This window comes from Thamnophis sirtalis, unplaced genomic scaffold (genome assembly GCF_051295495.1).
Source record: "Thamnophis sirtalis isolate CommonGarterSnake01/CBP01778 unplaced genomic scaffold, rThaSir2_p1.2 scaffold_1, whole genome shotgun sequence".
Taxonomy (NCBI): Eukaryota; Metazoa; Chordata; class Lepidosauria; order Squamata; family Natricidae; genus Thamnophis; species Thamnophis sirtalis.
The window spans coordinates 158,175,016-158,188,510 of NW_028261381.1; the positions used below are offsets into that span (position 1 = coordinate 158,175,016).

Consider the following 13,495-nt stretch of genomic DNA (forward strand, 5'->3'; position numbering starts at 1 on the left):
ATCTTCTAAACAACTCAGCAGCTAATAGTTATTTATATATCAGAGAAATGAAAAAGAAAAAAATCTATTTATTTTCTATACCAAACAAAATTATTCTTGCCAAATATAAATAGCATATATTGATAACTAATTATTTAAGTAAAATGCTAATCTGAAACTTCCTTCAGTAAGTAACAACTGAATGTTCCGAAGTGCAAAATGAGAGGTTACTATTGAAACTGCACAGGAAAGGCTGATTTGATAACAGTTAACTGTAAATTCAGTTCTAGTAAAATCTTTAAAAACAGTAAGTTATTTTAATAATTTTACAATGGAAAGCTCTGGATTATCATTAAATACTACTGCCTGCAAACAGCATAGCTCTAATTTGTGTGATTCTTTCCTCCATACTCTGAAGCTAATTTCATTTTAATTTTAAAACAGACACCTGGATTCTGGTGCTCCTGAATTCTACTTTACTTTATAGAACTATGGCATGTAGTAATTACAGAAAGTGAAGGAAAGGAGTGGAAAGGAATTAGGCAGATATGGTCTCTATCCAGAAATGTAAATAGCAATTCATTAGGTTACAGCTCCATAGTCTCCCCTCAATTCTTCCTCCAATTCTGTGACATTCATAATTACTTACCTTTTGTGGATTTACAATGCATTTGATACTCTTTGCTCTGCCCTTTCAGACTGGCAGGAGACAAAATTTTCTGTTTATCATCTTCATAATCTCCTGATCCATTTCCACAGCTCAGATGCTGGCCACTAACACTTACAAAGGAAGTTGCTTTTTCATGAAACCTTGTTCCTGAAGTATAAGTAAAAAATCACCGGAAAATGTCTAATATTGCACCTGTACAATTATTTCACACAAATTATGTCCATTAGATACAATATATATCAGCATCACACTTCTAAAGTTTGCCTCCTTTCTTTTTGGAGATATGCCTTCAACTATTTTCTGATGAGCTTCTCTATTAATTTCTTCTATTTTTTATTTCCTACTCCTTGTTCATTCAATCGATATTATTATGAATAATCCTAATTTTGTGCTACAGAAAATGCAGAATTTTCTTAGTAAAAAACAAATAAAAACCCAACTGTGAAATATATATAATTTTCTTTGGTAGTGGTTTTGAGTGTTTCCTCAGTGATATAGCACAGTTAATATTCTCTTTATCAAGATTCAAAAACTTGACATTAATGTACTCAAGTACATCTGCAGATACAAAACAGTAAAATATAAATATATATATGTGGGTGTCTACATATGCATTTATACCAGTGGTGGGCTGCTAACCGGTTTACTACCGGTTCGCTCATGCTTGCACACGGCTGCGCTCGTGCAAAACGCTTCTGTGCATGCGCAGAAGCGTCAGGACGGGTGGGTGGAGCCGCCCCATATACATGTATATGCATTTATATTTTATTTGATTGAATATACTAGAGATATATGGTATATTACAAGCAACTAAAATGTCTTTATTTTACTAAATCTAATATTTTCTCCTATTCTCAATACCATACCTGCACTGGGATTCTGTTCCACAATGATAGAGCTTCGATTCCGTGCAGGTGAGAGCTTTGTGGGGCGGGAATTACCTCCAGATAGAGAAAAAATATCTGATCTATAAAAACAGAAAAATGTTTAAGATTAACATAGACCAACTTTGTACAGACATGCCAATGCTAACTATCAAATTATTCTGAACAAGCTATCTTGCCTGCACAACAAAAAATTACTTTTTCAAAAAAAAAAAAATTAAGCTGACATTAAGATGGTAAGTTGAAAGAAGTGCTTTCAATTAGAAATTCAACAAAGTGAAAAAAGTGATTCTTTACAAGATTCAATGGGATTAGGACAATGAGTTTTACACTTATTATTTAGTCATAAAGCCAGAACAGTTGCATTAATATGTTCCTCCCTGTTGTGTAAATGGGAGGAATGGGGAAGTTGCCACAGAAACACAATTGGCATATTAAAATACCTAAATGTGTATTATAATATTCTTATCTTCAAAGTTTTAAATTCAAGGACCATGGCTAAGTGTTAGATTAACTGCTTTGTATACATAGGTAAGGTTCAAAATATCCTCATATGAAATCCTAAAAGGTTGCTGCTGGTTAAGGTAGACAAACTTAACTGAATTAATCATCTTCCTTAGATATGGGATAAATAGCTATGCTTCACCAATAATTGGTGACATTGACAAGTAAAGCTTTTGCTATCTCAGTGGCAGATAGTTAAAACATTTTGAGGGGTTTTACATTATTCCAAATCCAATGCACAAGGCCAGTGCATATACTCCAAAAGTAGCAAGTGTAGCCAAGACAAAACATTACTTTTTAAAATAGGAATTGTGTTTAATTAAAATTAAATTCTTCTATTTACTCAGAAGGTGCTATAATTTCTTAACAAATATTAGAAATATCTGAGGGCTACACACAAATTGGCCCAGAGGTGATTAGGAGGACTTAGCGCTATGCTCCTCTGATCTAAATAGTGTAAGAACACTTCCAGATCGGTCCTTTCCAAGTAATTGACTGCTTAGTTGAAATCAAATTAAGGTAGCTAAACAACACTAAGGTAGCTTAGTGGAAACAATGATGAAGCACAATCTTTTCCCACATACATACATACATACATACATACATACATACATACATACATACATACATCACTTTTAACTTCTGAATAAAACTCACATTGTTCTTAACCCTTGGGGTGCTGTAGACAGTGGGGACGTTACAGACTCAAGACTATAAACTCCACTTTCACTGTAAGAACTAGTACTTGGAGATGACAAGCAGGAAGGTGACTCTGAAGTTAGATCAAGCTTCAACACAGAATCAGGGCTTTCAAGATCAGAAGTGCTGCCGTTCAACTTTGCTCTCTTCTTAGCTGCACTATTACGAAGAGACCGAAGAGAACTATGCATCTAAAGACAAGGAACAATACATAATCCATGCTGTAAAGAAAAGCATAAATCCACACAATGTCTATTACTTCCCCGTTGTAGGACATTTGAATGAATAGAACAATTATTTGGTTATAAGGTTCAATTCCTGTTGATGTTCTTCTGCTATATGGTAATATCTATTTTCTAATAAACAAAAATTCTAAAATCATCTATAACATGACTTTCTAACAATGACTGTAAAAGATAAAAAAATAGGTATAAATTACCCATCAAGTCACTTGATAGTAAGATGAGTGGCATATAAATTTAATAAATGCAATAAAATAAATAAAGGGCAAAAACATCATGTCAACCATGTAATTATACTACATAAGGAGTCCATGAGAATAAAAAGAGCAAATTTACTATTAATCAGTACTCCTACCTCTTCCTCATCAAGCTCTCTTTCACTGATATTTAACTCTGAAAGATCAATGGCCAATTTCTTATCCCTTTCATTTAGCCACATGTCTTCTGGCTCTCCATTTTTTTGTCCCATTGAACTGATTTCTGTTTTATCAGGCAAGGGGCTCACTCCCCTAGGGATTGGAGGCACTGGCTTTGTTCCACTCAGGCCTCTCCTTGAAGCTGGGGTCCTCACAAAGGCAGGTTTTAGCTGAATAGGAGGAGTATCTTGAGGTTTCATGTCTGTATGAAGAGATTATACAGAGCATTTTAGCAATGTGCTGTGATGTCCTAATAAAAGCACTTACTGATTAGTACAGAATGGAATAACTAGACAGATATTGCATTATGTGCAACAGATTCTAAAGGTTTCAATTGATTTGTTTTTGCTCTGGAACCTGTCTCAAAGAACTGGGAATATCACCACACCACATCCAGCTCATTTAGTCATTGTACTCTGACCAGGCAGCCAACTGTAAGAACGGAATATGGAGAAACAAAATAGTTCAGGATTGAAAAACACACTCAACAAAGTTGCATCCTGTCACTTACACTATTCAACATGTACACAGAAATAGTTATGATAAATTCACATTTGGAGCAATCCAGCATTGGGGTTAAAATCAGTGATAGGAATATCAACAACCTCTGATATTCAGATGACACATCATTGCTCACGGAAAGCAAGGAGGAACTGGAGTGGTTAATCTTGAGAGTCAAAGATGAAAGTGAGAAATTTGGACGGCGCATTAACATCAAGAAAACAAAAATAAGGACAACTGCAGAGAACACAGAAGTCAGATTGAAGATTGACAATGAGACAGTCAAAAAAGTGAAGGAATTTATCTTCTTGGGCTCTAAAATTGACCAAAGTGATGACTGCAGCCCTGAGACAAGAAGGCATATAACACTTGGAAGAACTGCAATGTCTGGCATGAATAACATCAGAAAAATAAAGATATCCGCCTCACAACCAAATGCAGATTAGTTAATGCAATTTTTTTATTTATTTACTGCTTATGGCTCCAAAACATGGACTCTGAAAAAGGCAGATAGGAGAAGGGTGGGTATCTTTGAACTGAGGTGGTGGAGGTGACTATTACGGATCCCATGGACTGCAAAAATAACAAAGACAAAAGTCCTAGACCGAACCTCACCAAAAATATCACTTGAAGCCAAAATTGCCATACAGAGGCTGTCATATTTTGGTCATGTTGTCAGAGCTGACTCACTTGAAAAGTCAATCATGTTGGGAGTGATCAGCAGAAAAAGGAGAAGGGGCTACCTTAATGCTGGACTCTATAAAAAGATGACACTGGGATGACCAGGGAGGATCTGAAGGAGGTGGTGTGAGACAGAGGGGCATGGAAAATGCTAATGCATAGAGTGGCTGAGGATTGGACATGACTGAATGGCTGACAACGATAATGATGATTATCCCTAGGCATAAGTGGAAGAATCTTTTTAAGCATGCTCCCTGAAACAAATGCTTACCAGTTTTTAAGCTTGATTCCCATGAAATGTGTTAAATCCTGAAACCAGTACTTCTCTTAAAAGCAGTTCAAGACTACTTTAAAGAAAATACAATAGACTAGAACAGCAATATATAATTGTATGGTTTTTATTTGTACAAATTCTTATAAATTGGTTGCAAGCTGAAAAAATGTCTAGTGTATCAAAATTAAATTAGTCTAGTACCAGACTTTTTGTTTGTTACAAAGAAAAATAAGATAAAATTGACATTAGGTGGTAAACAGTATTGACATAGAATGTAAATTACTGCCTTAGAAGAAAAGTTGTTAAAGCTTAAGAGGGAGTTGACTGCTAATGTCTCTCTTATATCTACTTTCTTTTTCCCTTTCTTGGTATCTTATTTCCAGATTTTGTGCACATTATTGGAAACAGCACAGATTATTACCAAGGATGTTACCTGCTTCCTCTCCTGATATTGGGCTGGAAAACTTCTTCTGATGTGTAGGTTTTGGAAGCCCTTCAAAGCTCTTAAGAGGCCAGGAATTAGAGAAATTAACAGCATGGTCTTGTGATTTCTTAAGTGAATCTGTTGGTGAAGAGGTGTGCTTTGGACTGTGCCTGGGTGATGAAAATGGGTAGGATGGAAGAATGAATGCTCCTTGACTAGTGTGACAGCCCAGGAGAGGAGAAGTATGCTCAGGTGGGCTACAAAAGGTCCGCTGAGGCTTGTTGGTAAAATTGAGGCTAGTACACACTGGAAAAGACATAAAGTAGACAATTTGCATAAAATAATCCTGGAAAAACAATACCATTGGCAATCATGTCTGATCATCAAGCTGTAAGGAGAAGAGCATGGAAGATTTTTATTTGAGCTCCTAATTCTATAAAGAAGTGTTTTTAGTACTTGTTAATCCATATATTAAACCAGGTTATGCTAACTTTTCTTTCCCAGAACATTTTAAAGGGGGGGGGGGGATTGGCTCTTCAGATATTACAGCATTATAATTCTCATAATTATTCATAATGGCTAAGCCTAATGGCAACTGGAATGTGGCTACATGTGGAACACTACAAACTGCATTTCCCTGATCTATGTAACAGGATAGATATAAGACTATTTAAAAAAATAAGTATGTTTTCCCAACATAGGTCATAATGAGCAAAAATAACAGAGTAATTAAGCATTAAATTAAAACATAATTTAGAAATTTGAAGATTAAGAGAGAAGCAGACCAGAAACCAATCTGACATCACAAGATTTTCTAAGAACAGAAGTCCTGCTTTAACTTGGTGGTTATGCTTAGCACAGGTAAAGTCAATCTGATTAAGGATTTTAATCTGCAGTGCAGGGAAAGAGTTATGTTATCTGTACCCAGCTAATTAGGCTAAATATTGAAATCTGTACACCTTAGTACTGTATTGCAATTATGTGTATGGCTAATGTAATCCTATCATAGCTGAAATATTGCTGGAACACCTTATTATCCACAAATGTGTCTATGAATTCTAGAACCATTATGGAGCAGACTGAAGTAGAAAAGTAATGAGGAAAAGTCTACTATCACTGAATGTTGAATAGTAGTAGAATCCAGGAAAATCATGCTCTTCAATACCTTTATCTTGCCATGGACTGCTAAGTCCTAGAAATTGTAGGTCAGAATCCACACTACCACTTTTCCCACGGCTATGAGAGAAACCAAGTAGGTTGGATTTTCCTGAAATATGTGGCTGATGAGAGGCCATCACACCTTTCAAGTAAAAAACAAAAGATAGCCAGATATGTTTCCATGTCCCATTGATAGTAACAAGTTTAATTCAAATTTTAAAATATATTTTAGTGTAGAGAGAACAGCATGAAAGAAAGCTGAAAAAATCAAATCTGAATATTTTCTAGCAAAGGGTTTTTATAAGACAGAATAATACATCCTATACAAAACAGAAAAGACAGAACCCTTTTCCCTCATAGCATATCAAAATGTTGTTTAAATATGTTTTAATCAGATATATATAGTTTCCAGAGTAGGAGATACGAGAAATCTCCAATACAATTTTAATGATAATTAATAACATTTATTGCATTGGTAATAACTGCTCACTTTATTAAATTCTGCTTGGTTTACAAAATCAGAAACAATAAAAGCAATTAAATGTACATAACCACAAAGAAACATGCAACATTGACTAAACCAATCAGAAAGATAATTGATATAGATACAATAGGGACATATATATATCAATAAGCATATTAACATCAAGCCTGAGAACAAAATCACATGAGCTGAATTATGGTCATAAGTCGAGGGCAACTTATATATCACTATAAAGATCTCATTGTAAACATTTATCTTTAAGATGCTATGCAAAACATATCAGCTTTAAATTTCCTCCCCAGTACTACTTGCCAATTTAAATTTACAGCTTCTTGTCCTATTTAGCAAATTCAGAGTAAACTGTAAGAAATGTCCTTGACTAGATTTGTTCTTATAAAACTATCAACTGATAGTAAAAGTTTTTGTAGTATTTTACTTCTAGATACCTCCATTGGCTCCCAAGAGTGGTAGATGGAATTCAGTGATTTCTGGGAGTTGTAAGCAACAGGATATTAGAATATACAAGCCTTATGTAACATGTGAATGTATACATTAATAATTATATAATTAATTGCATTTTCCTTCAAAGACTACTGTTCCACTGCTGGGCCATTTTAATATTTACAATTTCCAGTGGTCCTATATCAGTCTAACAAGGATGGTAAAGCTACAAGTGTTTTAAAAAAATACTACTGTAAGAGTTTAAAAGTTAAATTAGTTATATCAATATACTAAATACAAATCTCATATTCATTCCCATTCTTCACTGGCTCTTTTTTATATCTACAAAACCCACCTGCCTTTTGGTTCAGTTGTCACTCAGAGATGGGGAAAACAAGAAATATAGTATTAAAACCAGCTGCATTGCTTATTAAAACAAACAAATCCCATAGTGCTATTTTCCAAATTAAAATGTCAGTTGATTTTAATTCTGTATTTCTTTGGAATATTCCCTGAATCATCTTCTCCTACATCTTTCTATGCAAAAAAAATGTTTTGATTAAGTTAGCATACAAACTGCAAAAATATTCTCATATTTTCTAATACCTAGGCAATCAATGCAGTAGAAGTTCTTGTCATCTCAGTCTCATTCTATTTTCGCTATTTAAATAAAATGTTTTCCCAATATTTTAAAGATGACAGTCCGAGTATTGGGGGAGGGGGGGGGAGAAAACATCTACCGGTAATTCTTTTGAGCTATGACTGAGACAGCTTCAAAAATGCTCAATTGCACTTCAGAGTAACTTAGCAGTGCTTTGTTCTGCCTTACTCTGGCCCCACAATAAAACAGAATGGAGGAGACAGCAGAACAGGCACCTGGGATGGCAGAACCCTTTCTGTACTGTACCATTTATTATATCATCTTGTCACCATGAATGACTCTGATGTTCTTAAGAGCTCTATACATTCTTAATATTTCACTGACTTACCTTGAGAAGCTCTTAATTTAGGAGAGTGAAGAAAATCATTTGATGTCAAGCACTGGAACAGAAAGAAAAGACAAATAGTACTATGGTATAATGTAATTTACATACATTTCACTTGCAAAATTAATAGGAAAAAAGTACACTGACTACACAGAATGTAGACCCTGGATATAATATGAGAAAACATTTGAAGTTTTCAAAAATAATATTTTAACTAAACTGAATTTTTAAATAATTTTTAATTATTAACATAATTTTTGATAGCCACTTTAGTCTGGCCATAACTCCACTCCTCTACTGTTCTTAGGACAGAGCAAATTTCAATACATACAGAAATGAAAGTCAACTTAAGAAACCATATAGTCTACTACAAATATTAGTCTTTATCAAGCAAATACTATTATTATTTTGAAAAATCACTACAAAAGACTTATTTCTGTACCTGCTGGTTTCCTGTATTGGTCTGTGCTATTACTGACCTCCTATGAACAATACTGACTTCACAAATTCCTTTAACTGCTGTGGGGCTACTTAGGTTAATCTGTAACAAAACTGAGCTCATTGGAATGTATCTAAATGTAATTATTAATCTTCTTTAAAACCTGAGAAACCTTAGCTAAAAAAATTAAAGACTGTGAAAATTATGTTCATTTACTTTTCTTTAAACTTATCCTAACTTAAATCCAAAAATTTATCTTCAATACTCAATATAACATACTGGCTTGACCATTAGGAAATTATTCTGAATGGTTTAAGACACTTGCATCTTATGACCTTTCTATTTAGAAAGGCATTGTTCAAAGTCAATATCAGTTTTACCTAATTGTGTTATCTACTGAATTTGATATTGAACTTTTTTTCTTTTTAATTTATTTATACATCATGCTTATATAGCTTCCCATTTTACAAATGTTAATAGGTCTGAAACAGATGAGGAAAATAAAAGGGCATCATCATATGGAAAATATATACTTGCAATATAGTGGCATCACTTCCATTATATTACACAAAAGAAATGTCCAGGGATGAGGTCTAATAAAGCAGGAGTCCCCCAACTCCCAGACCATTGACCGGTACCAGTCTGTGGCCTGTTAGGGACTAGGCTGCATAGTCGGAGGTGAACTGTGGACGGGCAGGTGAGCGAGCGAGCGAAGCTACATCTGTATTTGCAGCTGTTCCCCAACGCTACCATCACCACCTCAGTTCACTAGGCATTAGACTTTCATAGGAGTGTGAACCCTACTGTAAACTGTATATGCAAGGGATCTAGGTTGCATGCTCCTCATCACCACCACCCAATCCATGGACAAACCAGTCTCTTGTGCCAAAAAGATCGGGGACTGCTGTAATAAAGGATGGACATGTATAAAACTGCTTGAAGAACAGAACTGTACAGAAAATTTAAACAGCAGCTTCATCACTTCATTCAAAAACTTTCAGAACACTTTCCACATATGAACAATCAAATCTTGATTAGTCTTAACAGCTTCAATAAATCTATCAAATTCAGGCCCTGTAGTCTCCTGAAAGTTAGTTGCTAAGTCCAAGTTCTACATGTGAACCATTAAGACTAGATTTTTTAAAAAAATTGGGTCTGATCTAGCATCTCCTCTTATCATGATTCACTAATATGGAATACAGAAGTCAGAGTATCTGATAGCTTTCAATCTCCTTCTTCATAGCACATATTCAAGACATTGTGATTATACATTGTCAATTTTTGTTGCACCATGCTTCTATGCAGAAATTCAGAAGGAAACATATGATAGAATTTAAACCTTAACTAATCTCCATGATAATTCAGCTTTCTGTCAATGCAAATATTCCTCCCTACATACAACGGTTAAGTTCTGCATGAAAATAAATTTTGAATAAAAGACCACAGTTTGGGAGGATAATGCAAATACCCAAATCATGTAACTGAAATTCATCTATTTGAGTTTTATTTGAGTTCTTAAAGTCTGATAATTCATGATGAATCACTTTAGCCTGGCCATAACAATACCACTCCTCCAATGTTCTTGAGAAGTACAAATTTCAATAGATACCGAGTCTTCCAAATTCAAGATACGACTTGTGCAAACCTTGACAAGCTACAAGTATTCGTTGACTTAAAGACACAATTGTAACCAGAATTTCCATTGCTAAGCAAGGTGATTGTTCAGTGAGCCATGCCTGATTTTATGACTTTTTGCCATGGGTGTTAAGTGATTAAGTGAATCATGTGGTTGTTAAATGAATCCTGCTTCTCCCATTAACTTTGCTTGTCTGAAGAGGTTAAGAAGGTTGCAAATGGTAACAATGAGACCTTGGGTTGCTCAACTATCATAAATATATGCAGGTTGCCAAGTGCCCAAATTTTTATAACTTGATTGTGAAGATCTAGTTCAAAGTGACAGAGGAGATAGCTGTCTCCTATATGTCGTATTACTAAACTAGTAGTTTGAGAGCATCATCAAAAGGATGCCTCAGCATACCTTAGTGGCAGAAAAACTTCTTAACAGTGAAGCAAAAGGTCTTAAAAAGAGTACCAGAAAGTCTGCCCAGCTAGCAGCCAGCAAGTGGTGCAGATTTTTCAACATAGGCAACAATCCTCTCTAAATGTCATATTTTCCACTTTGTTTCCTTTAAAAGCCATCAGATCATTAAAATGACTAATTAACTATGAAGCATGGTAATCATATTCAGCAAATACATTAGAAAGTATCGGTAGCTAAGAGGATTAAATCAGGTGATCAGACAGCTAAGTCTTGAGGAGCTGGGTGAAAGAATAAAATTAGAGTTATGTCATTTTTGATTTATTTAATCATATCCCCCTGATATTGTACTATGGCCCTAAGACTACCTTCCAACAATTAAATCATAATTATGCTATTATAGCATTAAAGTGCAAAGTCTTAAAATATTATTTAAAATACAAGCCATACAGTATTAAGAATATCTAAAAGTAAGTTCAATTAGCTCACTCAAATTTCTGGGAATGGTAGCATGAACTTCAGCTAAAAAACAGAGCTAGAGTTTCAGTCTTCATTCTTTAACAGAATACAAACTATTTTCCCCATACCTGATAACTAAGTTCACTCCATATCCTTTCAGTTCTACACAGCGAAGTTAATGCAAATCCTAGCTGGTGGAAGACACCTGGAGGACACCATATAGGACAGTGATGGCTAACCTTTTTGTCGTAGCGTGTGTGATACTGCGCCTGTATGCCTGCAGCCATAATGCAATGCACTTGTGACACACACCCCCGTGTTCTGCTCCCTTGCGCATGCACCACCATGCATGCGTGTGCGACCCACCCACACTACCCTGTCCCCCCGCACATGAGCCCTGACCCTCCCCTCGCCCATTTTTTTGTTTCCAGGTTGGTGCAGGAGACTTTCCAGGCCCAAAACGGGATGCGCAAGGCCTCCTGCACCAACATGGAAGCAAAAACGGGGCACGGGGGCACTGCGCAAGACCCCAAAATGCAATGCAAAATCCCCTGCATGCACCCCACCCCCGCGCAGCAGAGACCCAAAAACCAGCTGGCCAGTGGGAGGCAGGTGTGCATGCCTGGTGGAGCTGGGCTGGAGTGATGGCTGGCATGCCCACAGAGAGGGCTCTGCGTGCCACCTGTGGCATGTGTGCAATAGGTTCGCCATCACGGATATAGGAGAAGAGCAGCAGACTTTACAATGATTTTACTTACCGGTTCACTTCCTTTTGCAAAGCAAGTTTGGTTCCCAGGTCGTTCGCTCTCCCAAGGCAGTTTTCCTTTCCCAGCACTTAAAACACGCCGGGGACATACTCCTTGGTCCACAAAAGGGGTAAAAGACCCAGCAGTCTCTCCAGAGTAGCTGTGGGCACTCTGGATACGGTTGCCCTCCAGGAGCCAATCTGTGTCCGCTCCATGAGGCAAATGAAAGCCGCGCCCGTTGGCCGAGGAGGGCAGGGGGACAGCATACTCCACAAACCACTGGTCGGTAAGCTTGGGTAGAGTTTTTCTGGCCAACCGAGCCTGCACGGCACTCATGACCCCTTCGCAATTGTCCTGAAGTTCAACCACGTCCACTGCCTTGAAGATGAGGCTGGCGCGGCCGGGCCCCAGGGCCGAGGCTAAGACAGCAAACGCCTCCAAGGCGGCGTGACGGACCCGGCGCTTGCTATCGGCCAGAGCCGGAGCAAGGGTGGCCACCAGCTTGGGCAGCTCGAAGTCCTCGCTGGGGAAGGTGAGGAGGGCAGCAATGGAGATGGCCAGGACCACCTCGCGGACGCGGGAGTTGCGGTGCTGCAGGTGCTCGGGGCGCAGCAGGAGATCCAGCACGGGCTGAGGGCCGGCGGCCCGCATCAGGCCCAGGAAGAGTTGGTGGTACTCCTGGCGGATGGCCAGCTTGGCGTCGCCCAGCACTTTGGCTGCGGCCGCCACCAACGGCTCCAAGCGGCAGCGGCTCCCCGCCGCCGGGCCTAGGCGGACGGCCAGCAGGCGCAGCCCTTCCAGCGCCCCCAGCGCCACTTTGAAGTTCGAGTCGTCCAGCAGAGCCCGCAGCAGGCTGAGCAGCCCGAGGAGGCTGGGCGGCGGCAAGCAGGCCAAGGCCGCCCCCGGAGCCTCTCCCAGAACCCGCTTTAGCTGCTCCATGGCGCCCACCCGGCCTCGGTAGTCGTGCTGGTCCAGCAGCCGCGCGTGCAGTTCCGACGGGACCAGCCCGAAGCGCAGCGGCGCGACTCCCGGTTGCGAGAGCGGCGGGACGCGGCCTGCAGGGAAAGAAGCGGCGGGCGCCTCCCGTTGCTCCCCGCCGCCCCCTCCGCCGGAGGCGCCCCCTTCCTGCTCTTCCTCTCTGGCCATGCCCCTCTCCAGGGCTTTACCCGGCTGCCCCGCCAGCCCGCCCCGAGGCCGCCGCCGCCGCCGGGCCCCTCACAGGGGAGCATCGCCGTCTCCAGGGAAACGCGTCACCGCCGCTCCCGCCGCCTCCTTCGCCGCCTCGGCCACGACGGAGGCCTCATTGCGCGTGCGCACGGACGCCCAGCCGAGGGAGGAGAACATCGGCGCCTGTCAATCGTTTTGATAGGAAACGTCGAAAGGAAGCCGCGAAGGCTGGCCAGAACGCTCAGGCGGGTCTCGCGGGCAAAGCATGCGCGGAACGCCTCGGCGCGCAGTGCGCGCCGGGTT

At 39.1% G+C, this 13,495-nt stretch overlaps 1 protein-coding gene across 6 annotated transcripts in view; it reads right to left on the reverse strand.

The window, feature by feature from the left end:
- TOGARAM1 (TOG array regulator of axonemal microtubules 1) overlaps positions 1 to 13,316 on the reverse strand; it is a 37,554-nt gene extending 24,238 nt beyond the window's left edge. For 2 of the 6 annotated variants that reach the window (XM_087729164.1, XM_087729155.1), the window contains exons 1-8: positions 12,038 to 13,312; positions 8,347 to 8,398; positions 6,440 to 6,574; positions 5,284 to 5,580; positions 3,334 to 3,596; positions 2,695 to 2,927; positions 1,516 to 1,616; positions 629 to 796 (exon numbers count right to left, since the gene is read on the reverse strand). In XM_087729164.1, the coding sequence (XP_087585290.1) occupies positions 629 to 796; positions 1,516 to 1,616; positions 2,695 to 2,927; positions 3,334 to 3,596; positions 5,284 to 5,580; positions 6,440 to 6,574; positions 8,347 to 8,398; positions 12,038 to 13,171 (2,383 nt within the window). In that variant the 5' untranslated portion in view covers positions 13,172 to 13,312. Of the gene's footprint in view, positions 1 to 628; positions 797 to 1,515; positions 1,617 to 2,694; positions 2,928 to 3,333; positions 3,597 to 5,283; positions 5,581 to 6,439; positions 6,575 to 8,346; positions 8,399 to 12,037 lie in introns of all 6 variants that reach the window. The other 4 variants (XM_087729170.1, XM_087729179.1, XM_087729188.1 and 1 more) reach the window with 4 other exon arrangements.
- Between the last annotated feature and the right edge of the window lie 179 nt (positions 13,317 to 13,495).